This window comes from Mastomys coucha, unplaced genomic scaffold, assembly GCF_008632895.1.
Source record: "Mastomys coucha isolate ucsf_1 unplaced genomic scaffold, UCSF_Mcou_1 pScaffold22, whole genome shotgun sequence".
Taxonomy (NCBI): Eukaryota; Metazoa; Chordata; class Mammalia; order Rodentia; family Muridae; genus Mastomys; species Mastomys coucha.
The window spans coordinates 256,705,173-256,732,619 of record NW_022196905.1 but is presented as its reverse complement, the minus strand read 5'-3'; the positions used below and the strand labels follow the sequence as shown (position 1 = coordinate 256,732,619).

Below are 27,447 nucleotides of genomic sequence, written 5' to 3'. Positions count from 1 at the left end.
GTTATTTACAGTATTATATTAGTTTATGCCAGTTTTGATTTGGGAGTGGGCTACATGTAAGCCATTCTTCATGACTGTACATAAGGGCACACAGGGATTTATGAATGGGCTAGCATTCTCTGTGTGCTGTGGCCTTACTTTGGACAGGTTTTTACCTAGTGGTGCCTGTTTACATAGTGTGCTATGTTTCTCTGCTTCGACTCCCATTCCTCGGCCTAGCTCTCTTACTTTCCTTTGACTCTCTTCAACCTGGTGAACAGTGCCAGTTCAGACGTCTGCGTGTCCGCATGTGGCTGAAGTTAATGCCTGCTGAACTAGATTCATATTATTCTCTCTCTCTCTCTCTCTCTCTCTCTCTCTCTCTCTCTCTCTGTGTGTGTGTGTGTGTGTGTGTGATACATATGTGTATAGGTATGCACTGTGGAGGCCAGAAGACATTCCGTGTCCCACTCAAACCCTTAAAGACAGGGTCTCTTAACTGAACCTTGGTCCAGACAGCCCCAGTGATTTTTCTACATTTCCCCAGTGCTAGGGCTAAAGGCACACACGCAGACACACTAGATATCAGCCCTCGAATTAAGGTTGTCAACCATTTTTAAATGTGATTAAATTGTCCAATAAATGAGATTTGAACTCAGGTTCTCATGATTGAATTGTAAGTCTTCTTACCTCCTAAGCCGTCTTCCCCATCCTAACCCTTTGCCCAATTCCATATTTTTCATGTGTGCATATATATATATATGTATATATGTGTATATATATGTATATTACAGCATTTATATGGAGATCAGATCGCAAACTAATGAAGCTGATTCTCTTTTCCCACAGTTGGTGTTCTGGTGTTCAGGCGTGGCAGCTGGTGACTTTACCTGTTGAGCCATCACACTGGCCCTGAATAGCAGACTAGGAGGATGACTGAGAACTGGAGATCTTGGGCCACCAGTGGCATGATGCTTTGACTGTGTGGCTCTGGGATACTTCACTGATGTGACAGCTATGGCCATAGTGTCAGCCTTGAAGCTCAGGAGAGAAGCAAACACCAGAAAGTGCTTGTCTCTGGGACAGGTGCTTGGCACCTTTTACCTTTAGATGGGTAATAGGTTTGAATCTGTTCTTGGCCTTCGGCTCTTCCCCCCACCCTGCCAAATGTGAACAGAGTCTTATTCACACTAGCAGCAGCTCTCCTAACAGTAGGACAGTTATATCCTTACCCATAGCCCCTTCCCCCGAGCATGTCTGCCCTCAAATAAAAGTTGTCAAACATTTTAAATGTTATTAAATTGTCCAGTAAATGGGAATGCCCAAAGAAGTGAGCCAGTCAATCAGGATTATGCCAGAGCCTCAGAAAGACAGGAGGAAACCATTATTAGGTTTCGGGATATTGTGCTCCCTCTCCCACACAGCCTTTATCTAAATTGTCATTTAATTGGCAGCCTTCAGCACTGTCAGAATTGCATTCTGAGAACCAAGAGAAGTTTTCAAACATTCTAGAAATGGTACGTGCTTGGCTTGAAACTACTCAAGGGAAAAGTATGATCCTTTCCCCCAGATCCTGGGGAAGGCTCAGCGGGGATCATCAGGACTGCTGGAAACTGACTTGCAGTCAAGTAAAAAACCCAACTCAGGCCACAGAAACTCAAGCCAGAGACACCAGCCTGAGGTTTAAGGCACAGAGAGCTGGACCTGCTGGCTCTGCAGATGCCACAGGTGGACCCCTGGAAGCAAAGATTGGTCCCTTCTATCTCTGTGCCCCTGTCTGCTATAAGTATTTCTGAAACGCCTGATGTAGTTTGGTCTATAGGAGAGTCAGCCCTCAGGCCAGAGAACAGCCTTCTAATGGGCTGGAAGAAACCTGTTTTTCCTTCATCACTCTCCAGACTCCACCATTCATTAAGTCCCTTTGACTGGTCAGCATCTAAGGTTCTCTATGGTCTGTGCCCTTCCCTCTTCTCTTCCTGGGAATCTTGTGAAAGATACCTTAGGAGCCTCTTCTTGGACCCACCACAAAGTCGCAGCCTACTGCTGGGCAGTGGTGGCACATGCCTTTAATCCCAGTGCTTGGGAGGCAGAGACAGGCAGATTTCTGAGTTCAAGGCCAGTCTGGTCTACAGAGTGAGTTCCAGAACAGCCAGGGCTACACAGAGAAACCCTGTCTTGAAAAACCAAAAAAAAGAAAAAGAAAAAGAAAAAAAGAGTCGCAGCCTACTAATTAACACTTGGTGTTGCTCTGTTGCTTATCCGGGAGCACACTGGGATGTGACTCAATTAGTGATTACTTACCTAGCATGTACAAGCCCCTGGGTTCTATCCCCACCAATGTCTCAAAACCAGGGAAGTAACTGTGATCTCAGTACCCAGGAGGTCTCACCAAAAAAAAAAAAAAAACCCTCCCCGATCCGATCCTCTGGCTTTTCCAATCTTTCTGTCCCCTCTTCTAAAATGCTTCCTGACCCTTAGGTTCAAGGGAGTTGCTTTGCAGATGTAACCACTTGGGACTGGGCTCCATCACCTTGTACTTTGGTTGTGGTTTTCTATTGTGGTTGCCATCCACTGCAAAGAGACGTTTCCTTCAGGAGGAATGAGAGCTACACTTATCTGTGGATATAGGGACAAGTATTTGGGATGTAGTTAGGGGTTATGCTGTTTAGTAATGTAGTCATTGTAGATTCTCCCCCAAGATCACTAGCCTTGGGTTAGTTGGCAAAGTTTCCAGTACCAGGCATGGTATTTTCCTCATTGAGAAGGTCTTAAGCCTCTGTTGGTTGCTGCCAAGGTGTGTGTGTTACTACTGCACTCCCCGGGGTTGTTGCACCATGCTGGCTGTTGTTGTAGTTCACAGTTGTCATGGCTGGGTTGCCTCCCCTCTTTCGGAAGATTTCATGGTGCCTTCTGATCCTCAGGAAGGTCCGTTCAAGCTCAAGAGACCTCTGGTCCCTGTGCCTGAAGTACACAGGTCTTCAGCAATGGGAACTTATCTTCAATCCCTGGAGTGGAGTAGGACAACCAAGAGTAATATTGATAGTCTGTAAGTTTAGGAGCCCCTTGGACAACCTTGTATTTTGGTGTCTTCCTGATCCCCAGCTTCCAGGGCAGCCTTGCATGAACTGACACATACATGCAAAGAACACACAGTGCTCAGTGTTCACTACATTTTTTCTTTTAACATTTTTTGCTCAGCTTTATTTAGTGGGCTTCACTCATTTGGAACCCAAGGTCATGGAATGAATCTTGGATTCCAGCTAAAACTCAAGGAAGGCCAGGTGTCCTTCAGAAATGATCAGTTATGGGGGGGGAGGGCAAAGGCTTAAAAAAAACCAGCTCTTTTAATTAGAAAAACAAAAACAAAAAAGCAGAATTCTAGGTTAGAGCAAGTGAGTGAAATGGGCTTGCCAATCAACCTGAGAAGCTTTCTTGATTGTTTTTTTTTCCATAATCTGTGACTCCACCAAGTGGAATCAAAAGCCAAGCTCACCCAGCACAAGCAAAGTATGGATTATGATGACATCATAGGGAGAACCTCAATGACTCAAAGTAGAGTAGCAGCAAGCACCCAGCCATCTTCAAGCCACATGGATGGCTTTCTGGGGTTGTCAATCAGGAAGAAGTAGAAAGAGCACTGGGTTTCAGGTAACCAAGATCCACCCATCTTGTCATCAATAGAAAGCTCATGTACCATACTGGCCTAAGTGAGAAAGACATCCTCTGAAAGTAGCCAGAGACTTGCTACTTTCCTGTGACTTTCTATGGCCTGGGTATCACCCATGACAGTCCATAGTGACAAACCAATGATGCTTTTCTGAAGCACTGCAGTCTGCAGAGAAGTGGAGCACTGTCTTCACACCCTGTGTCTTCTCTGCAGAACCAGAGGTCTCCTGGGAAAACACAGTGACTTCAGCAGGTCTCCAGGGTACCTGGTGACCAGGACAGGCTGAGGAAGGTGGCTACAATAGGACACCCCGGAAAAGTTGCTACTTACAAATAAAAAAGTAAAACTTGTGGCCTTCAAGAGGACAACAGGCCCCAATAGCATTCCTCTGAGTAGACAAAGCTGGTTCTTCCTAAACTCTCAAGTCAAATCCCACCTTCTCTTCTGTGCCTCTCTGGATTAAGCCAGCTCCCTGAAGAATCGTGCTTCTAGCAGCCTGGCCAGTGGTCAATATCAATAGCCTATTCCAAGCCCCAAGGCCAAGGCCATCCTCACTGGGACATTACTTAATCTTGTTCCTTTGGAAGGTACAATGGAGTCAGTGAATCCCAGTAGTCTCCCTGGCACTCCCTGTGTAGTCCTTCTCCAGTGCATTGCCCTCTCTGAGTCTTGTTCTCCTAACAGACTTAAGAAAATATACAGTGAACTCTTCTGCCTAAAGCTAGCCAGAAAGCAATTAATGATGAGACATACCCCGTCAATATACTCTCCCAGTTAAATGACAACTCTGTGGAGTCAGGAGACCTGGACTCAAATCTTGGTTCTGCCAACTATACACTGTAAAAGAAAGGTCCCTGGGGTTTTGTTTTCTTAATTGCAAAATGCCTATTCCAGCCTCCTGGGTTCTGTCTGAGAGATGATGAAGAGGCTAAACCCATGCCCAGAAGTCTGCGCTGTGCAATGAAGCCAGTTATAATCAGGGCTTGAACTCAGAGGCTAGATTCACATACTGTATGTGAGCATATAGCTGGGTACTGGACATACATACATGGTACTCAATAAATGCTGATTTGGTAAATGAACATCTATCGAGTACCATGTGTATATTTATTAGGATAAAGACCTACCTACTCTGGAGGGAACAGCTCAAGCTGCCAATGTCTCTCCCGTCTAACATAAAGCCCCCACCACTCCAGGCCTATTCTCTACCAGCAAGTGTCTAATGAGTGCATCTTCTCCTACTTCCAGAACCATGCACACATAACCATCCAATAAGATAAGACTCAGTACCACCGAAAAAACCCACAAAATGCCTCTTGACTTCTTCTGTCTTTTCTACCCTTTCTCCTAAGTTTACAATTTTAATTGCTCCTGAACTTGTCCCTCTGGGCAGGCCTCCAGTTTGAACTCCTCTTCTGCAGGCTCTAGTCTTACTTAGAGGGTATGTGGGCCACTCAACACACTAGGAACTGTAGTATTGCGTATCTTCGCTAGTGCCTCAGAGAAGAGGCATCCTTGACAGGGCCAAGAGGGGAAGAAAGCAACAGGAGTACAGAGCTGACTTTCTGGAGTCAATACTGGAAAGATGAGAGGGACTCAGATGCAGAGAAGTGGTAAGTCAAACCTCTTCATCCCAACAACAGAATGTTGTGGGGGGCCAAGATAATCCAGCACCAAACTAGCCCAGCAGGGGTTGTACTAAAAAAGGCCAAGTGGTCAGGTTAATAAGGCTTTTAGGATTCCTCATGCCAAGCCTGCTGTGCTCCGTCCTCTCTGAGCATCAATTATAAGAGTGTAAAACTTTGTGGACCGGAGAAAGGGCACCAAGTTCATGGCACTACCAGGATCTGATGGATTTTCATCCACCCCCTCTGAACCTCCCAAGTTCTTACTTCTTGCTTCCAGCTGCTCTCTGGAAACACCTCACAACTCTGCATTAGTGAACAGGATCCATTTATTAATGCTTCCCTCAATACAGCAAAAGGAAAAATTCAGCCTAGCGTGTCTCCTTATTGCAAACTTCAGAAGGCTAGTTCCCAAGAATTAAAGCTACCATACCAAATCTCATTGTCTCCCCCACAAAGGTGGTTACTTTCTGTGGCAGCTTGTGCAGATGGTGGCTCCAGATTGGCTTTCTCGGGATGGACTGGGTAATGAAGCTTCAGTTTCTTGAATCACAGCTTGGGGTTCCCAGGAGATGACATGAGTGAGTGGCTAGGACAGTGGTCCTTAACCTGTGGGTTGTGGCCCCTTTGGGGATGAAATAACCTTTCTCAGGGGTCATGTATCAGATATCCTGCATAACAGATATCTACATTGTGATTCATAATAGCAGCAAAATACAGTTATGAAGTAGCAATGAAAATAATTTTATGGTTGAGGTCACCACAACATGGGGAACTGTATTAAAGGGTCACAGCATTAGGAAGCTTGGAAAACACTGAGCTAGAAGCTCTGCTGGTTTCCACCTGGAAGGGACCAGGAAGGCACTGGCTAAGCTTTTTCACAGACTCCAGTTAATCCTCTGAGAAAAAGGGATTAAAATGCCCTCCTATGTTACAGATACAAAGATAGATACACAGCGGGGAGTTATGGGATTCTCTGAAGAACAAGGGGCAATGGAGTTGAGTCAAATCCTGGCTACTTGGTGGCTCCACTCAGACCTGTAATTGTATTGTTTCTCCTTTTCTTTTTCTTCTTGCCCTCCTCTCTTCTACATAGAACTCTCCCTTCCTACCACTGCCTCTATTCCTTAGCACTTGTCACAGTGTGCCCTGGACTGACCAATTACCGCATCGATTCCTTCAAAGTGCCCTGGCTTTCCTGCCCTGTGCCGCATGGACCCAATCCCCATCATCTGACTGGACTTCCCACAGAGGACCAGTGGGCACTCTTCCTGCCAAGCCTGGGTTTTCTTCCTTTATCGCCTTCTTGCTTTCTCCCATTCTTTTTCACCACCTAAGAGCTTCTCCATTCCTGGCTTTTCTAAATGGACTTTGTAACAATCCAAATTGTTTGTTACCTACGTAGTTAGGTGAACCAACTTTCCACCAGCCACCATGTACGTATTCATCTATCTACTATATACACACATATATCTTTCCCTCTGTTCATCTGTCACATATAATATCCATATTTCCTTCCATCCCCATCATACATAATAATAATAATACATATATACATACATATATACATACATACATATGTATCCAACCATCCACCTACCCCAGCTACCAACCACTCACTCATCCAACCAACCACTGTCCTTCATCCATCCATCTCTTCATCCAACCATTGAGTCACCCAGCCATCTAGGAATCCAAGCCAGTCACCAGGAATCCACCAGTCCATCATATCTATGCACCACCATAGGAAGGTGCCTTTATTTCTCCAGTCTTCCCTCACTTCACTGATAACACAAGAAAAATGAAAAAAATAGCATATAAAATGGTTGTCAGAATTACATGCAAGAATGGACGTGATAAAATATGATTTAAAGCGTTACCTATACGATATATATTTACTCCGAGGATAATCTTCATCCACTTAATCAACCTTCAAACACTGGGCTTGTTTCTTTCCTTTCTCCTTCCTCCCCTTACCATTAAGCACCAAGACTCTGAAATCAAATTTGGCCTTTCCTGTGACCTTTATTAGCTTGTAAGTTACAATCTTGCCTCATTTCTCTCCTGATCCAGTACAGCTCCCACACTGCCCCCGGATTCATTTTTTGGAAGGATCTTTCTCTATTATAGCATCCTCTTTCCCCAAATCATCAGGGGGTCGGGATTGATAAAACACTGTTTTAGAGATGATTGAGAGATCTTTTCCTTCATTTTCTTTTTCATTTCCTTATTTACCTTTTCATTTTTCTTATCTTTTCATTACAAATTTAATATAAACACATCAGTAAAGACTTGTAAACGAGGGGTGGAAAGAGATCACTCAGAATCTCATTCTGAGAGCGAGCAAACATGCAGAGAGGAGGCTGAAATTCTTCCTCTCACACCTTATTCCCCGTTCCCACAGGACTAGGCTTGTTGTGTTAAAAGGACCCAGCAGTACAAACCATCTCATGCCTGATGTTCATTTCTCACTTATATGGTATTTCTCTTGTTATCATCTTCATAGTTATCTTCTTTAATGGCTGTGTAATATTCCATTGAGCTACTTAACCAATTTCCATTTGCTCGAAATTTAGTGTATTTGTAAGACATTTAAAGCACCGGGCACAAGGCAACCACTCAATAAAGGTTGGCTATTACTACTACTTCCAATTTGAGCTATCGCATATAATATATAGAAATATTTTATTTTGTACAGCTTCTTCCATACTTATCTGTTTCCTTAATGCTTAAACAAAGATTATGGGCCCAGAGAGCATTGCTGGTTTTATGCTATTTGAATCTGACTCCAGCAGACACAGCTAGATCCGTCTCATACCCAGCCAGACTTCTGGCCTTTTCACAAATGGCTTGATCAACCATTAACTAAAGGGATGGGTACCTCTGTTGTAAGACCTTTCCATGAACAACTGAATATTTATTTATTCATGACAGGGTACTGATGACAGACCAAAGAAATTCTTCCACTCAACACCTTGGCCTGGCAAATCCATGCTTTTACTAAGGTTACTTATGAGTCCATAGGTAAGGAGTTACTTATAAGAGTGTGGTTGATCTAAGGCAACTCCATCACTGAACAACCCACCTTAGCATGGGTAAAGACTCATGAAAGCAGTATCCCTGGAGGCCCCTGATTTCCTTGAGGGCTTCTCTAGAAGGCTCTTCTCCATAGTGATTGCATGCTTATTGTACAACTTTGGACAGGGCCTCTGTGGGTCTTGTAAATTCCTTGGGTTCCTGGGCCTTCTAGGTTTCCCCCAAGTTCTTGAGGTCTCCCTCCAAAAAATAATATGTTTCAGGTTAGAGGAAATCACTAACAATCTCATGGCTTGGTGTTTCCTCTGAGCCTACTGCCCATCTCCAGCAGCTCTCGAGCGTCAAAATTGATAACATCTGGGGAAGCTTTCAAACAATGTCAATTCAGACCTGAGACATCAAGGTGAGAGTCCACATGTCCTTCAGGTGTGATGCTTACAGAGGATGCTGTACTCCAGCTCCCAAAGGTTCCCAGGGGACATAAGCCCAAGGCACCACAGTAGTAACTGACTAAATAACAGAACCCTTGGGTCACTGGTCCCTCTTTCCTCCCTGCCCCTTGGGTGCCTTTCCACATGATTCCATTGAACTCAAATCCTCCTCAACTTGCTTTGGAGGAAAATTCAAACTACAACTGATATGCCATACAAGTTGTAAAACTATCTGGTCTGTTCCATACTAGAAACAACCAACTTTGATTATTTTTTGAGGTCTTACTGTTTCTCAGACCAGTATACAGTATACAGTAGAATATCCCAGGAGTGATACCGGGTGGGTGTCATTGCCCTTGCTTTATAGGCTTCCTAAACAGGGGTACAACCCATGTGAGCCACTTGAAGATGACAATCCAGGTCCACAGAGGCAGGACTGGGGTTCAAACCATAATTTTGCCTCCTCCCCAAAATTCAACAGGGTCTCACTAGGTAGCCCTAGCTGTCCTGGAGACTGGGTTCCTTAAACACCCAGAGATCTTCTGCCTCTGCCTCCTAAGTGCTGGGATTAAAGGACCCTGGCTGGGTCCTGAACTCTTAATGGCTAGGGTGTCCTCCCAGGCACTTTGGGAAGCAATCAGAAAGTCTTGTGGTGGAAATAACAGCCGTACTATTAATAGTGATCACCCCATTGTACTGATCCAATCTCACCACCCTGCATTTACATTGGCTGGCTCTCAGAGCTGTCTCCATTGCCTCCTGAACATGCTATGAGTATTTCAACTTTGAATCTGGACTTAAGTTTCTCTCAAGCTCATAACTTCTCTTGGCTAGGTTCTATTTTTCCCACTGTGGACTTGATCTCTTACCATTTTTACTTCCTTTCAACCATACCTGTGACTGACATGCAGAATTCCTCTCTGCTGCTTCTAGATGGAAAGTGTTAAGAGACACCCCATACTAACAGCCAGAAGTACCTAGAATAGATCAAGCGTCATTCAAGACAGGTTAAGAAAGGCTACCTCTCCATTGTCTTCTTTGACTTCCTGTAACTTCCTCCTCCTCTTCCTACTGCCTAGACCTCAATGGTCTTCCATGTCTTCATCTCCAAGTGTTTAAAACTTCAGAAGGACTACCCCAAGCTCTAAAATACAAGCCATTATTGAGTGTGGCTTGAGCAGAAAGACCTGTGTGGAGGTCTCAGTGCTAACTTCTCTCATTCACTCTGATTAAGTGTCAGGCTTTGTGATGTTACTGGTCAACCGTTCAACAACTTTGTCTATTAGGGATGCAAATATTTTTTACCCCATAATGCAGAGAGCCTGAAGATAGCATCATATTTCACACTCAACTTCGCAACCTTATCCTAGCATCCCTCTGTCTGATTCTTCATAATCAGTCATCGGTGCTCCCTAAACACTCTTTCGAGTCATCAGAGCATTTTCCTAGTTTTCTCACAGGTGAATGAGTTCCAGAGAACACATACTTGTCTTCTGAAAACTTAAACACAGATGGCAGTTGGCTGCCAGGTGTATGCTGGCCCCTACTGATAACACGGCGGGGAGGGGAAGATGAAAAGTCCCTGCTTTTGATGGACATGGAGGAAGCTTTGCTTTGGGGCTGGTGTGAATTGGTTGAGTGTAATTTGCATTGCAAAATAGCCCCCTTGGTTGTAGGAGCTATTCCTTATTATTGTAGGGTGCTGAACAATGTCTTTAGCTTCTACTTGCCACCTATCAGCAGCACCCCACTCCTCCATGGTAGAAGTCTCCAGACATGACTGAAAAGTGCCTGGAAGGAGCAGCTGCCCCCTGTGACCTCACTTCATATGCCTTCAACCATGAGAGATGTCAAAAGCATCTCCGGGCATTGATGGTGACACCCAAAGGGTTCTTCTGTGTGGTCTCATAAAACCCAAAGACATTCTAAAACTTTCTTCCATTTTCCAAACTACTACAGACACAGAGCTTTGGTTCCACCCCCAGTGGCTCAGTTCAGACCAGAGACTATTTCTGAGACTCTTGGGAGGTTCTGAACTAAGAACAGATCTCTAGAGGCCGATATCTAAGATGCCGGTAGATTGCTTGCCACTGTGTGTGCTATGACCAACTCTCCTCAGAGAGTTCCTTACACCCAGGGGTTTGGGAAGAAGGTGCAGCCCTTGTTAGCCTCTCTTTAAAAGCTTAAATGTGCACTTAAATCTCAAAAATGCCCATGTTTAAAGCGCTGACCTCTACCTGGCTTATTTCTCTGGGCAACTGCAGAGTTTCCCAAAACAGGTGATGCAACCATATTCTCTACAACACTTATTAGCCCTCTCATGGACACAGTGTCTCTTCAAAGCATACCGCATGGCGGTACATCAAGAAAACTGACCAATGAGAACAGACTCAAACTTTCATGTGGCTTTACTTATTCTCAGGAATGCTTAAGAACTAGAGAAAGAGAGTTGGAGAGGTGACTCAGCAACAAAGATGGCTGCCCTTCCAGAGGACCTGGGTTTGATTCTCAGTACCCACAATGACAGGTAGCAAACATCTCCAACTCTAGTTCCAGAAGATCTGATGCCCTCTTCTGGCCTCCATTGGAACCAGGCAAGCTTGTGGTACACAGATAGACATGCAGGCAAAACACTTATACAGATAAAATAAAAATAAAATACATCTTTCTTTTTTTCATAAAGAAGTAGGGAAAGAGGCTAGAGAAGTGACTCAGTGAGTAAGACACACACACACCAAACTAGGCAAAGCTAATAGGCCCCATCACAAGCCGTCCCGAGTTCTGTAGTTGTATGTCCCCAGCCATTAATGTTCAGCCCAATACACATGTCCCTTGAAGCTGCAGACCCAGGAAGGCACAGATACCCCGCCAAAGCTTTGTCTTTACAAAGCCATACATGTCAACACTGACATGTATGGCTGGCCAGGAGACCAGCCCTCGGCTGCCCTTTCTGGTTGCACACACACATACACACACACACACACACACACACACACACACACACACACACACATGCAAAGAGCTAACCCATCTGTGAGGGCAAAAGGAGTCATCTTCAGAGTGGGGGGTGGGGGTGGGGCTGGGACCTGCAGAAGGTGGTGTCCTTAAGTGGAAAAGCAAGAGGTGCTGGCTGTCGGCACAAGACCCACACGAGGCTTAGGTCCCCTCCCCATCACCGCCCAGTCTGTGGAAGTCTTTGATTGACACAAGGCCATGGATCATGCTGATTTAGGTAAATCCTTCCAGAACATGATATCAGTGTGAGCATAATTCCGGTTATAGCATGCCAAGCAAGTCCATTCCTCTCACTTCTTCCTGCCCCCATGGAAGGGAGGTCAGCCCCCTAGAATTGGTACAGGACATAACCAGATACTAAATTCTCAGCTCGAAGGAGATTTATTAACCATGAGGGGCAAGCAGTGAGCAGTGTGTGGGGCGGAGGGGGTGCTACAAAGGCAGCAGCAATAGCAAGTACAACCAAAAAAAAAAAAAAGAGAGAGAGAGAAAGGGTGTTTCTGCAGGAGTAGGGTTTTAAGGGGGAAAGTGGGGTAGTCTGTCCTAGGGTGAGTTGGTAAATCCTGGTTGGACATGTTAGCCAAATCATGAATTTTGACTTTTGAACCTTGGTGTTTGGTCTCAGGAATGAGTCAGTGGCCAAATAAGAGAATTTACCTTGGGGCTAGCTTTAGGAATATAATCTAATATAATATAATATAATCCTTCTTAGCAAGGAGGAGAAGGGCAAAGGGGGAAACCTGTTAGCCATGTTTGCCGTTAGCTGTCAGCCCCTTAGACAGAGAGCCTTAGCTGGGCTAACAACCCCATAGATGAAGAGGATCCTTAACGCACTTCACAAGACAGCAAAAGAGAAGTGGAGAGCCCTGGCTTTGTTCCTAATGGGCTCTGGTTACCTGCCACTCTGGGCCATACAGGTGCCTTTAATTGGATGAATCCAGCCTGAGAAAAATTGGTGCTTCCAGCAAGAGTGAGATGCAGGCCCAAACTGCCCAGGTCTCCATCTTGGTGCTGCCACCTTGTCAGTACCAAGTTTGCCACACCATCTCTCTCTCTAGTAGAGGGGACAGGAAAGCACGGTGGTTAATTTCCAACTGGACTTAGAATCACCAGGGAAACACACTACTGGGTCCGCCTGTGATGGGGTTTCCGGAAAGGTTCAAACTGCTAGGGAAGGCCCACCCTGAATGTGGGTGGCCACCACGTTAGGGGCCGCACTGGGCTCCAGGACTGAACAAAAGAACAAAAGCATACTGAATCCCAGCATTCATCTCTCTCTGCTTCCTGACTGTGGATGAGACGTAACCACCTGCCTCATGCTCCTGCCTCCAATGACACCTCACAGAAACAGACTGTGGCTGTGAACTGAATCAAAATAATCCCTTCCTTCCTCAAGTTGCCTCTAGTCAGGCGCCAGCAATGAAGGAGGGTGGAGAATACATTCATCTTCTGCAGCAGCCAAGTTCGTGGAAGTAAAATGCAATGGGACCATTCATGATGCGTGCCTGCAGCAAAGGTCCCGTGTGTGGGCACCAAGCACCTAAAGCCCTGTGCCCAGACTGCTGGGACCCAGAGTTGTTTGGGTTTCCGTCTACTCACACTGCAGTGAGACACAATTAACATGACATGATTTGTGTCAAAATATACCTTGCTATGGGCTTAGAAAACATGTTCATAGAACTGGTAGGCATGGATCACACTACTATCCCATTTCAAAACATTGCTAGCATCCCAAAGAAACCCCATACCCATTCATAGTCCCTTGCTCTGACCCCTCCCAAGCCCTAGCCAACCACTAACCTGTTTTCTGTTTCTGTGGGTTTGCCCACCCAGAACAGTTCTTTCCATTGCATAGACCCATAGTGTGACCTATATCCGGCCTCCAGGGTCTTTCCCATGTTGGCAATGGAATCAGAGTGAACTCTTCATTACAAAGACTTGGTAAGCGGATCCATTTAAAGCTCTGGAGATGGTCCCTCATAGTCAACACCACACAGGGACGGCTCCTCACCTGTAGCCAACACCACACAGACAGCTGCCATTTTGCTGTTGTCTTTGCAGCTCTCCTCCCCTTACTGAAAGGCTGACTGGGATAAAAAAATAAAAATAAGGTGCATATCCAGGGGTAGAAGGTATAACTAGGAGCCCAGCTTAAATGAATGCAAGGAATCTCATCATATACACATTTAACAATCACAAATCTAGTTCTTTCAACCAGGAAAAAAAAAGACAGAAGGAAAAAGAACAATGTCACTACTGCAATTAAGTGTTGTGAAATTATATCTTGCCTGTGTTCTTTGTTATGCACTGTACATGACTGCATGCATTATACATTTTTTCCATATTGATTACAGCACAGGCTTGCATACACAAAACCACGCACACTGCACTTTAATGGGCAACTTCAAAGATTTCAAGGTTAATGACAACTCTGTGTTTGCTTTAAACCCTGACTTTATAACCCAACCTCTGAGTAAAATTCAACTCCATTGTATGTCAACAATACCAATTTAGAATTATTCCAGATGAATTAAATCAACAATAACAAAGTGGAATCTCTCTAGATGAATTCAACCAACCAACCCACAGTCCAGAGCTGGATGTGAGGCTGCAATTGACTCCAATTGTTCAACATCCATCCATGGAACACCAATTCTGTTCTCCACAAACAACTCACAGCATCACTTTGAAAGTAAACCACATAATCACAGGGCTCAGAGGGTGGCAGAAGTGAGTTAAGAAAACATGGGAATATAGTAATCTGTTACCCAGGAGCCAACAGATAGCAGAGGCAGGGCTTGTAGTCTCTCTCTCTCTCTCTCTCTCTCTCTCTCTCTCTCTCTCTCTCTCTCTCTCTCTCTCTCCATATGTGTGTGTCTGTCTGTCTCTCTCTGTTTCTGTCTCTTTCTGTCTCTTTGTCTATCTCTATCTCTGTCTTTCTTTCTATCTCTGTCTCTCTCTGTTTCTGTCTCTGTCTGTCTCTCTTTGTCTTTCTAGCTCTCTGTCTCTGTCTCTCTGTCTCTCCCCCTCTATGTATGTGTATGTTTGTCTCTCTGTCTCTCTGTGTGTCTCTCTCTGACAGTCTCTCTCTCTGTCTCACCCCCTCTGTCTCTCCCTCTCCATCTCTCTGTGTCTCTGACTCTCTCCTGCTTTATCATACTTCATAGCACTCATTGCCTCATGATGGACAGCATATATCCCCCTGCTCACAGAAAGACATCTGGTTTACCTTCCTCACTTCTGCATTCCCAGTACTTTGAAGGGTGCTGCACACTTAGTAGGTACTTGGCAGTGATGATTTACTGAATGAATGGGTGAAGGCCATTTCTTTCAGATTCCTTACTTTCCTCCAATCTGCTGCCCTACAGATAGCCACAGTTCACTCCTCTCACCTCAGTTTGCTTACTTATTACCTCAAAGGGGCGAGGGAAATGTTCTATATCAAAACCAAGGCTAAGGTAGCAACCCAGGGCATTTGCAGAGTGTGACTGACCATCTAGCAGGGAAGGGAGTATCTAGAGATGTGTGTTCACCCCAGATCAGAAGGCTCAACAGAATGCTCATCAGATGAGGACACAATTCTGTTGATAAAGCTTAACAAGAGGGCCAGATTGTGGATTCCCTAGAACCCACATAAAAGCCAAGCAGGTGTGATGGCCTCTTGTAATCCCTGCACTCAGGAGGCAGAGATGGCCTCCCTAGGGCAAGCTTGCAAGCTAGATGAGCCAGAATTGGTGAACTCTGACTTCAGGAACAGACCCTGCCTAAAAGGGGAGACTGGTCAAAGAAGACACCAGTGTCAACTTCAGGCATCTGCATGTGCACATGTTTCCATATACAGACAAATATGCATATACATTCATGTCCCCACTCACATGTAAACACACACTCACAACAAGAAAAATAAAATAAATAGATAAAATCTTAAAAAGAAAAGTCCAAGCCCAGCGTTGGTGGTGCACACCTTTAATCCCAGCACTTGGGAGGCAGAGACAGGTAGATTTCCGAGTTCAAGGCCAGCCTGGTCTACAGAGTGAGTTCCAGGACAGCCAGGGCTACACAGAGAAACCCTGTCTTGAAAAACCAAGCCAAACCAAAACAAACAAACAAACAAAAAAACAAAAGGAAAAGTGCATTACCATGGTCCTTTTTTCCATCATTGATTGTATTGGGGGTGGCAGGGGGAGGGAAGAGGTTCCAGGAACTCCTGACAATGGCAAATGGGATATCATATAGTCATACCAGGGTACAGACCAACAGTTCACACACCTGCATGCCTCTCCATTCTTCTGCTCAGGAACCTCCCAAACCATGGATGCTCACCAGACCAGCAAAGGCTCCAGAGAAATACAGAGTGCATGGGGCCAGGGGCACCAGGATGAGAGCAGCAGCAAAAGGTGGGCACAGGTAACATCTACCTGCCTATCTTTCAGATGGATGATTCAGATTTTCCATAGTCTTCCTGTACAGACCCCAGCAACCATGAGCTCGTTTCCCATGACAGTATCAGATCAATGCCACATTCAACACTGGTTTAGTGGCATTCCGTCACTCGGTCTCTACTCATTCACTTCTGAGCCCTTGGGTCACCTTCCAGATTAGTCCTTGGCACCCAAGCTTGTATCTTTCCATTGCTATTTGGAAGAACTCAAACCAAGAGACTGAGTTAACACTCCTGGACATCTGAATAACAAGGAAGCTTTGAGGGTTATACAGACCCCATAACCAATGAGAGCTAAATTCAAACATGTCTTAGTGCTGCTCTGGGGACTTACCATGGGCTTTCATTGGGGCCTATAACATGGCAGTGGAATCCTGCACAAAGGAGAAGCTGGAGAGGTGGGTGGGGGTTGGGGGATGGAAGCCTTGCCAGCAATCATGACCAGAGTCACTTGTAAATATCTTTACAATTTATCAGGCCTCCCTGTAGCTCCAAATCCATGAATGTATGCACCATCAAATACTTAATTACCTATCAGTGTAGGTTCATGTACATACATGTAGAAGCTATGTTCTTTTCGTCAGGTACCATCCACCTCAGCATTCATTGGGGTTCTCATCTGGTTTTGAGACAGAGTCTCACTAGGTAGACCTGGCTGGCCCAGACATCACTATGTAGGCCAAGATAGCCTTGATCTTCCAGAGTATCGGGACTACAGCCATGTGCCACCATGCCTGGGACACCTAAGATTGTTTGTTTGGTTGGTTGGTTGGTTGGTTCTGAGACAGAGTCACTCACACCACCACACCCATCTTTCCCTCTGTCTGTTTCAACCACAAGAGAAGCTGATCCATTTTATGGATGAGACCACTGAGGCTCCTTTGCTAAAGGTTGCACTGTTAATGAGATGAAGGCTTGAAATAGCTTCCAGGTTCACAGTGTGTAGGAGTCAGTTAATAATAACTTCCAAGATAGCCATTGTGATGTTTTAGGGAACTTACAGGTTGGTAGGTGGAAACCACCCATGGTGGGAGTATGTACACTACAGAAATGGTCAAATAGTGCAAACCACATGGTTTAGAATTTTTTGAAAGAGGAAAAGAAAGGGAGATCCAGTTGTTAGGCATTTGTCAGAGGCCCATTGCCTGGCACCCAGTTGGATATTCTTATCCTGTGTTCAGAACATGGAAGTTACTGCTGACAAACCTTATTCTGGAAGATAGGCTTGTTAGCATTCGTCAAATGACTCTGGAAGTGGGAGATCATTATTTGCTCCATGTTAAAAATATTTCTAGCACTGCTTATTGAATGTTCACAAAACCATTAAAAGGCTTGGCAAGGTTCCTCTCAAATATCTTTTGCATGAAAACTCTCAGAGATTGGTTAATTAAAGACGCTTTACCTGGGTCACTTGAATCAAGGACATATCCAGGCTCTTATGGTACAAACCCCCAAGGCAGGTATGCACAGGGTTTGGGGACACCCATATAATGGCATCCAGATGCTCCTCTATGCACTACATGGTCTAGCTAGCACCCCCACAACACACATACACACACATAAACACAGGGGCTCAGCTATTGTCAAGTGCCTGTGCTCCTCTTTGAATGACGAGTTCCCATTAGAAAAGCCAGAACAGAAGCAGGATCCCTTTCCCTTCAGCCCTGGTCTGATATATCTAAGCCAGGCACCCCCATACCCTGCAGATCCTCCCCATAAGTGCCCTGAACCATTTATCTCAAGTGTCCTGTCCCCTCTCCTCTAGATGACTCCTCTCCACGAGCTCAGGCTCATAATACCTTCTCCCAGCCATATCCCCCTCCAGACATTTGCTACCCTGAAGGTGGATGACCTTCTGAAAGTGGAAATCAGACCATGTCACTCCTTGTGATCTACATAGCTGTCCATCACTTGGAAACAAATACTAAAACTCTTGAAGTCATCGGCAAAGGTCCAAAGGCTTGCTACCTCTTGGCCACACCCCTTACCACGGTTCAGGCTGGGTTGTCCACTTCTGCACAGAGGCGTAACTCAGTCTATGCCTCTCTCATGCCCACCTTCACAAGCCTGTCAGAGAAGCCTCCTAGACCTTTTATCTGGGTCTGATGCCTTTCTTACTTCCATTATTCATCTGTTCATCCGTTCATGTTTGCTGGGTGCCTACGCTGTGCCAGGCACTGTAGTGAGCCACAGGAATGCAGGCTTGGATGAATCAGATGCCAGCAATATGTGCCATTATGGGGTGGATATTTCAGTTAATGGTGAAAGATAAAGACTAGATAAGCACAATATGTGTGGTGGTGTGACCTCACACAACTGTGTTGCCTTCCTTCATGGTGGTTGTCTTGCTTTTAAATTATTCATTAATTGATATTGATCCCCCCTGCCAAAGCAGAGCCCCAAGAGAACAGGAACTGAATTGGCATATTAGCAGCAGGGCCCAAAAGACACCACTCTTATATGAAACACAGTGGACCACCACAGAAATCCTAGGTATCTGTGGGCATACTAGTCCAAAGTGAATTCTCCTAAGAGCAACTTATTTCAGTCCTGAGGCCTGAGAGGGAGAGTCCCTGATGGTTGAAACTCTTGCCACACCCCTTTGAAAAGTCTCTATGCACCTACTTTGCCTGTAATGTTTGACTTAAACCAAGGGCCAGCTGACTTCTTCTGCAAAGAGACAGATGGCATTGAAGGCCAGGCAGCTTTAACTCTGTTGTTAAAGCACAAAGCAGCCGTAACAATTCTATAAAACGAAAGAGGTGTGGCTTCAGTCCAAGAAAACTATTTATAAAAACATGCTTCAGGCAGGAACCAGCCCACAGGCTATAACTTGTCACCTCTGAGTCAGATGTCCCCAAATGCCCAGAGCTCATGGCAGTTGAGGGTGAGCCTGCCCAGCCCAGCCCAGCTATGGATTCTACAGCGATTCTAAAGCACATGCTTCAGGAGTACACAGCTACCATCTCTGTCCTGGATCACACAGCACAAATGGAACTCTTCCACCTAGGAGGGAGGCAACAGCCTGGGGAGGTGAGGGGGGCAGAGGCAGGGATGAAGGCTGCCACATTCCTTTGCAGGTCTCCAGACTCTACAGGAGGATGAGCTCATTTCTGGCCCTCCCTGGGCATGTGTCAATGCTTCCACCCTCCACCCAGCCCAGCTTGTATTCATCTGAGACACACAGGGTCTTTTTGCCTCTACAGAAGATCGGTGACACTGGATGGTGTCTCTGAAGTTAGATGTGACATGCCAAAACATGTCTGTTGCTAATGTTAATTTTCAAGAACTTGATTTTGGCTGGCAGTGAAAAAAAAATCACTTTACTTCTGGGTTGTGTAGTTATTTTTACTCTCCTTTGGGGGATGGGAGGGTTATAGCTATGGCAAATAAGAGTCTTCAGAGGCCTATCCAGTACAGTGGGGCGAGACACACAGATTGCTGTAATGTTTGTGGAGTCAGAGAACGTCTACAGCACTGACACTGTATTTGGGACCATGGTGGGCATCAAATGTTCAAAGACAGATGCAGACCATCACCAGCAGCATAGAGGTTTGAGTGAGGAATAGCCTCCAGAGGCTCAGGGGTTGGAACACTTGGATCCCACTTGGTGACGCTGTCTGGGGAGCCGATGTACATTTGCTGAAGAAGTCTATCACTGGGGGTAGGCTTTGGGTTCATAGCCTTGCCTCACTTCCAGTTCCTTCTCTGCTTTGAATTTGCTGTTGGGAATGTGATTTCTCGGCTTCCCTCTTCTGCTGCCCTGGCTGCTGATACATGGGGATATGGAGGGTGTAACACATCCCAGGTCACATATCATATCTCTAACATACCAGGGTTCACAGCCACTCAGCGCCGCAGGGTGCTGCAGGTCTACACGTCACTACTGTGAGTGAGGCCGCCTCGGTCTGGGTACTGTTAATCTCCAAGAGCACTGATAATAACGTTCCGGAGAAGGAGGGGTGGCCTTGGTGCTCTTACACCCACATCTGTGTATTTCATCACAGGGATCCAAAAGCCACCTGCTCCTCCCTTTCATCGTCCTCATTACTGTGTTTCACTATTATTATGTGAATATGTGCGGGACCAGGGGTGGGGAGGGGAGGAAGCGCCCACACTTGTGTGCACTTGCTCAGAGTCTACAGGGTCTACAGAGAGCATAGGGTGCCCTGCTCCATCACTCTCTGTCTTGTTCCCTTGAGACAGGTTTTCTCACTGAGTGTGGAGGTAAGCTGGTGGCCATCAAGCCCTAGTGATCCTTCTGCCTCCATCTGTCACAGCGGCGGGACTTCAGGCACATTGGTTTGGGGGATTTTAAACCCAAGTCCTGATGCTTGTACAACACTCTTACCCATGGGGCCAACACCCTACACCTGCACAACTTCCTTTTAAAGTAGTATATCACTAAAAAGTTATCCACGTTGATTGGATTGAGCCTCAGTTTATGACAGCATGACAGCAGAATCATTCAGTGATGGGTTCAATTAGGTGGAATTCCTATGGCGGGGTGCTGTGCTTCGGGGAGGGGTTGGGGAGGTTTCTGGCCAAATACAAAGCAGGTTCTGCCTGAAAGAGGCAGTAGTGGCTCAGCTCCTGCCAACCAGCACCACAGAGAAAGAGAGCTTAAATAGCCAGGGCCACTGAGTTTTCAAGACATACAGAAAACCTGGACCATCTTTCAAAGGTATTGATGTCATGAATTTCAAAAGACTTGGGCACCAGTTGCTCCCATGGGTTCAAGCTGACCAGGGGCTGCCAGTCTCCAAGCCCTGTCCAGAAGCCAGAGTGGAAGCGTTGGGACAGATCCCAGCAGGCAGATGGCAGGAGTTCCAGTCTGTTAATCACCCAATCCACCTCCTCCACTGGTCTCTGCCTAGGTGGGGAGATGTCTCAGATGCCAGTTCTCCTCATTAGTCTTAACCTGAGGGAGAAGGATGACTCCCACCCTTAACCCCAGGATACAGCCACCCTCCCACGTCTGTGGTGGCAGAGGAGACAAGCCCTGGAGAATTGTGTTGGCAGCATCCCTCAGGAGGCCAGATTCTCCAAGGCGTCTGGACACCTTGCTGACAGCTAAATGGAAGGAGGGCCCAAGCCTCTGGCTACTTGATTTGATTCTACCGGACTGATCATTGTGATTGGATGACAGGCGAATATTTCCTTCTCCTTTTCAAGAGGTGCTGGGGCACAAGCTGAGACTGGGGGATTCACTCTTCTGGATGATGTGTCTTGGGGAAAAATTATCTTCCTTCCCAGATGAAATGGTTTCTGCTTCTGCTGCCAGAAGAACAAAGCCAGATCCAACCAAAATCAAAATGCCGGGAAATGTCCAAACTTCGTCATAGTTCAGACTGCGTTGTCTGCAAAGTCCTTTGAAAATTATTCCTGCACTCACCCTTCCAGGGAAGGAAGGTTGGAGGAGTGAAGATAGAACAGTGACCACAGCAATAAGAAGGGAAGAGAAAAGGATGAATAGTCAGTGGGGAATGATAGAACCTCTCATCCAGGACAGTGTATAGCAGAAAATCCAGAATAAAGAGAGTTTCGTTCTGACGGAAGTGCTTTGCTTCACAGGAATTCTCCAGAATAAGAACTGCAGGCTCAAAATTTTGTAAGGCTGTGGATGGAGCCCCCTTCTGGAGAAAATTTTCATCAGGTACAAAACAAGATCAAACCACACAAAGATGGGCATGTGTACGCACACACACAACCGCTGAACAATTTTAGGTTGTTAAGATAATGTGCCTGTCAGCCAGAGAGGAATTGACAGCACAGCTTTGTCTTTTTCTTGACTTCCAAAAAATAGAAGTTATCTGGGCTCCTCTGGTAGTTGTGTTTTTAGACAGAAAGGAAGGATGAGGTTTTGAAAATCTGCACTCTCACTTCATCTAGAGAGTTAACTTCAGGTGACCAAGTGATTGCCATAGCAAAGTCCTAGTTCCTGAAGATAGTACCATGGCTGGGCATAATTTTTTTTGGGGGGGGGGGGCTGGTAATGGATGATTTTATTTTAACACACAGAAGAGGCTTCTAGAAGAGAAGAGGTAGAAGAGGAAGATCTGCTAAGAAGACCTTTAAGGCTTCCAGTAACATGGTAGAATTACATAAATCCAGGTCACTTATTCAGCCTGGCGGTGTATTAAAACTATTTTGGGATTTGCTAAAAATATTTGTAATAATGTTTAGACATGTGAACTTTTACTACTTTAAATCCTTGGTCCCCTAGAACTTTTGAAATAGTGCAGGCTGCTGTAAGTAAGTAGGAGCCACAGGCTGGAGGTGCCCTCTCAGACTCTGAGCCCCTGCCCTCATCAGAAAGGCTTTGCACATGAACCAGGCTCTTAAAATAGAATGGGCAGAGTGACAGCCACATGAAAAGATGTGGAGGCTCACTTAAAGTCCTGAAAGGCAAGACTCTCACTCTCTCGGGAAGAACTTTCCACTTTAAACCAACGGCACAGAATCCCAGGGAATACTTCTGGGAACTCATGGAGGGACAGTCTCAAGACCTGAGCCACTCCCTAGAAGTTAATTCTTGGGGGATTGCTCATGCATTGTGCGAAGCTGGGCTGGGTGGAAGTGCTGCCTCCTGGGAGTGGGCAATCCTGACCACAGTGGAATTTCTAACTCACACTTCTGCTCCTTCGTGTCAGTGGCCAAATTCCAGCTGCTACTTCCGGGACAGGTTTTCCCAGAACACCCAGGGGGAGAAAAGAGGTCTTCCAGTCCTTATTGTTTAGAAGCCCCCCACCCCACCCCCAATGCATGCAAATTCGGAAGGTGGCAAGTCTGCCAATGAGCAGCCAGAGGCTGATAGCTTCCAAGTTGGGCCCAGTGCCTGCTGTACATTTGACTGGGTGGAAAAACACACACAGGCTTGCCCTAGCTCCTAAGGGCAGTGAGTAATTTGCTTTTTCACATTGTTTCTGTCTTTCCTCTGTTTTCTTTCTGCCTCAGAAAAGTTTGGGTTGGGCTTGTTGACTCAAAGGCACCCCCACATACCTGCTCATTTTTCTTGAAGGCACAAAGACCCCCCCTCTCCGCCCCCTCTGCATTTAACCCTCTTGCTGGTGAACTCTACTGCACCTCATAGTGGAGTTGGTGGAGACTTTTTCCCGTCCAGGTGCTTCAACCTGGAGAACAACAGTTACTATCCTCATGCAGATGAGCGCTCTGATTATGAAAGACAATCAAAGTGAGAGATAAGCCCCTCAAGGCTGGCCACTTATTTCCAGTTCAGAAGCAACTGAGTGGGTTTTCAAAGCCACCAGTGCCAGCCCAGCCAGCGCTGCAAGAGAAGACACACTGGTTCCTTTGAAGAGGTGCCCTGTAGGAAGCCCCTAGCCCCCAGCAGGCTCTCCGGAGCTCCCCCACAGTCTGCTTTACTCATAGAAAAGCATCAGTTTGCCTGAGTCCTGGAACCTAATACGTGCTAAGACAGAAGAACTATAAAAGTCCTGGGTAAGGCAAGAGTCCATGCCCCAGATGCCAACCGCTCCCAGAGAGGCGGGACACGTGAAATACACTGCCTAGGGCTGCCTGTTGCACACATCCTTGTTCACCCAGCAGGTCCAAGGCTGATGATAATAGATTCTACCACTGTGGAGAAGCTGAGAGCTCAGATAGGGTGAACAACTTGCCCATGGTGGGTCTAATAGCAGCAGAGGGCAGGAAGGATCTGTCTAGATCTTTCTATCCAGGTGTGCTTTGCCCCACCTTGCTAAATTAGGAGACACACAACCTTCTGCCTTAGGGATAGTTAGAGCTTTGGAGATGTGGGAAGCTGCTTCAAAAATAACCATAGGATCCATAGCAGGGCCCTAGAGAATCAGTTAGAAAACCTCTGGCAGAAAAGAGCAACAACTGTGTGTACCCCAGGACTGTGTGTCCACTGACGGAGATGTCAGAAGTCAGGACAGGAGAGCCTGCCCAGCAGTATGCATCTTTTACTCAGGATCCTGGCAGGGTCGCGCTCTCTCTCTCTCTCTCTCTCTCTCACACACACACACACACACACACACACCCTTGGGTCGTTTCTATGGTCATTGCATTTCTGGGGTGCCAGCTCCTCTCCAGCAGCCATCTCCCCTTAGAAGGCTTCCTACAGCACCCTGACTACCTCTCCTCTTTCCCACTTCATGCTCAACCCTGTGCCTTTTTCACTGGCACCCAAGAATCCTGCCCAGAAACTCAACACCCATGCCTCAGGCATCCCCGCCTCCCCCAACCCCCTCCGTTCTCTCTGCGTGGCCCTACACTTCTGCAACCACCCACTTGTAGGCTGCCAGCTCTAGGTCCCAGAGGCTGCCTTTAGGACAAGGAGGGACCAAGCCAGTATGCCAGTATGTTTCCTGGAGCTTCAGTCCTCAGAGGAGGGCTGGGCGTGCCCCCTCAGCCTCCAGTGCCTCTGGCCTGTCCCCTAAGTGTTGCTTTCCTACACTCAAACTTCCAGGGTTCTCCGAGCTTCAGCCGGGCTGAGGAGAGCCCCAACATGTCTCTCCTGCTCTCCCAACCCTGCCCTGGCACCACAACGACGTGAAGGGTTATCCGCCAGGCAGCTGCAGCCTGGTGTGGAGGCTTGAACTTTTCCTTGTGCTCAGCGCCACCCGCCCGCCCGGGGAAGACAACAGAGGCTGCAGCCCGGGCTCGGGCAGGAGCTCCAGCTGTCTGGACAATGGGGGCCCAAGGGGCTGGGGGTAGTGGGCCTGAGCTGTGGAGAGGGGACCGTGCTCAGGCCCCTTTGAGCCCGGAGCTGGAGAGCAGAGCTGCCGGAAGACCCCAAAGAGGGAGCGGCGGGCGCCTTGCTTTGAAAGACAGCAGCAGCCGGGCTGCGGAGATCCGCTGGCGGGAGGTGCCTTGCAGCTCGCCAGCCAAGCTGGGCGAAGAGAGGACGATCGCCCCGGGAAGTCAGTGATGCCAGCTCCGGCCTCTCCCAGCCCGGCAGCCGGCCGAACCGAATGGCTCTTCTCCCGGCTTAGGCACCGGGCTACGGGGCAAGCACAACCCCTAGGAGTCGCCTCGAAAGGAGTGTGTATCCGATGCATGAACCTCTGGAGGAGGCAAACCAAAGTTACCCCACTTGATGTCAGCCAGAATGTCGTCTTTGCTTGCAAAAAGGCTCTGTCCTCCCCAGAATGAGCTTACACACACACACACACACACACACACACACACACACACACACACACACTAGCCGGCAAGAAGAGCCAGGCTCCTCTAGGATCGGAACTGGGGGTGACCTCGCATGTGAGCTAGCCGGGTCTATCTGCACGGCGGTTAGCAGAAGCCCCGCGACCCCTCCGATCGCTCCTGGCCATCACCAAGCCCGGCGATCTGAATGCAGAAAGCTGGTGGGAGCGCGCTGACTGCGGCTCACATTCCCTACCTGGGACAGCAGGACGCACAGGGTGAGCGGAGTTCTCGCCTGCATCTTGCCCGACTAGAAGAAGCGCCTGGCGGCGTTTGCATTCACACACGCGGCTGCACTGAGCATATTTTCCGTGGGAGCCAGCCTTTGAGGAGAGGCTCTGCCTCGCCAGCCAGCCAACTTCCCAAATAGATCAGCGGCAGCATCGCGAAAGCATTGGGTAGCGGCTGATGACCAGGACCAATGGCTTTACAAGACGGATTCCTTCATAAGGCTCCCTCGTTTTGCATGGCAGATAGGGGCGAGCATCTCGCAGGGAGAGAGCCCCCTCCGAGCAAGGAGGCAGGCGGCTCGTCGGCTTTTTTTTTTTTTTTTTTTTTTTTTTTTGACTCCTGGGGCTTAGCTTTACAAATCAGGCTGGGCAATGCCATCTGATTCCACTTTCCCTAAGAACTGGAATTGCACCCGGGACCGGCAGCCACTTCTAACACATTGCAAAAAAAGATTCTCTTTATTAAAATGTTAATAAGATCCACTTTATTCCCAATAAATCACATAAAATGACCCCGCAGCCCCAACCCTCTATGCCCTCAAAGCCTTGCTGGTAGATTTCTTTGGCTTTGTTTTTCCATTCCCCCTCCCCACTCCAACTCCCCCCCACCCACCCAAAGTGGCTCAGCCACCGGTGGTGTTTGGTGTTTTTCTGCCATCACCACAAATCACAGAGAGGACAGATCAATTCTAGCTTGCAGGGAAAATCCATCAAGGAGCAATAGATTTTATTAACTGCTCAGGTGAGGGTGGGACTGGCCGCCACTCCAGAAGCATGAGCCTGGCACCAAAGCCAGGAGCATGACTTGAGCAAATTCTGGTTTTTCCCATGTGGATGTGACCTTTCAGAGTCCCTGAGCTATTCCCAAGGGCTCGCAACAGTACTAGCCATAGCTCAAGGAATCCTACAGTTGGGGAGTATTGGAGATTAGAGAAACAGGGACATGTAAGGCGTTTCTTCCCTTGCAGAGATCTAAAGCTAAGACAGCAAAGTCTTTATCATGCAGCCTTCTTCCTGAGAGGACTTACGGGTTTTACAATAAAAGGCATTTATCCAACCGAGATAGAAAACTTGGGCCACAAGAAAAGTTTAGAAAACTAAAACTCTAACTCCCAGCTACAACTGATTTGCTATGATTTGGACACACGAGCTTCCTAGTGGCCAAAGCAATATGAAAAATGAGTGACATGCTTTATGTTGTAGAAAACGTATATAAGTTACACTCAATACTGGTATAAATATATCGTGTGGCATCTGTCGAAGCGAGACACCGAGCAATGGACCACGTTCAGATCCAATGGGTTTGGGAAATACTCCAACCGCCAGCACAGGGTCTGGGATGATGAGACAGTGATTGGTGTGTATTAAAGAATAAAGAGCAAAGCCAATCAAGAACTAGCAGAAGGTGAGGAGGATCCCAGAGTCTGGAACCCAAATAGCTTGCTGACACCCCAGCTCTTTATTTACACCAAGTTGCCGGGGCTTGGTGTCTCCATTTGTCTTCTGGTTAAAACTCCTAAGGTCACACCGAGGATTCAGTGGCACCACACTGAATGAGCACCTCACACACTCAAACTGACATGCTTTCTAAAATTCTTCCCTTATCTGCCCCTTGGTCATAAGGTCATTACGTGTGACCCCCCTCCCAAGGGCCTTGGTGGTAATGGTTTCATGACTGGGGCTTGTTTGTTTTAGCCAACTGCACACACTACAGACAGCAATGCCATCCAGAGAGCCCACAGGAGATACGGAGGAAACCACTGCCTCATCAGTTCTCATCTGATCACTAAGCAGCCCCATCTGCCCTTGAGAATTTTATAAACATGTCCTTTAG

The 27,447-nt window shown here is 46.9% G+C and overlaps 1 protein-coding gene across 1 annotated transcript in view; it reads right to left on the bottom strand.

Moving 5' to 3' along the window:
- Positions 1 to 25,862, bottom strand: part of Cdh13 (cadherin 13) — a 1,053,312-nt gene extending 1,027,450 nt beyond the window's left edge. The window contains exon 1 of the mRNA XM_031341534.1: positions 25,580 to 25,862. Within this exon, the coding sequence (XP_031197394.1) occupies positions 25,580 to 25,624 (45 nt within the window). The 5' untranslated portion in view covers positions 25,625 to 25,862. The remainder of the gene's footprint in view (positions 1 to 25,579) is intronic.
- Positions 25,863 to 27,447: the final 1,585 nt, after the last annotated feature.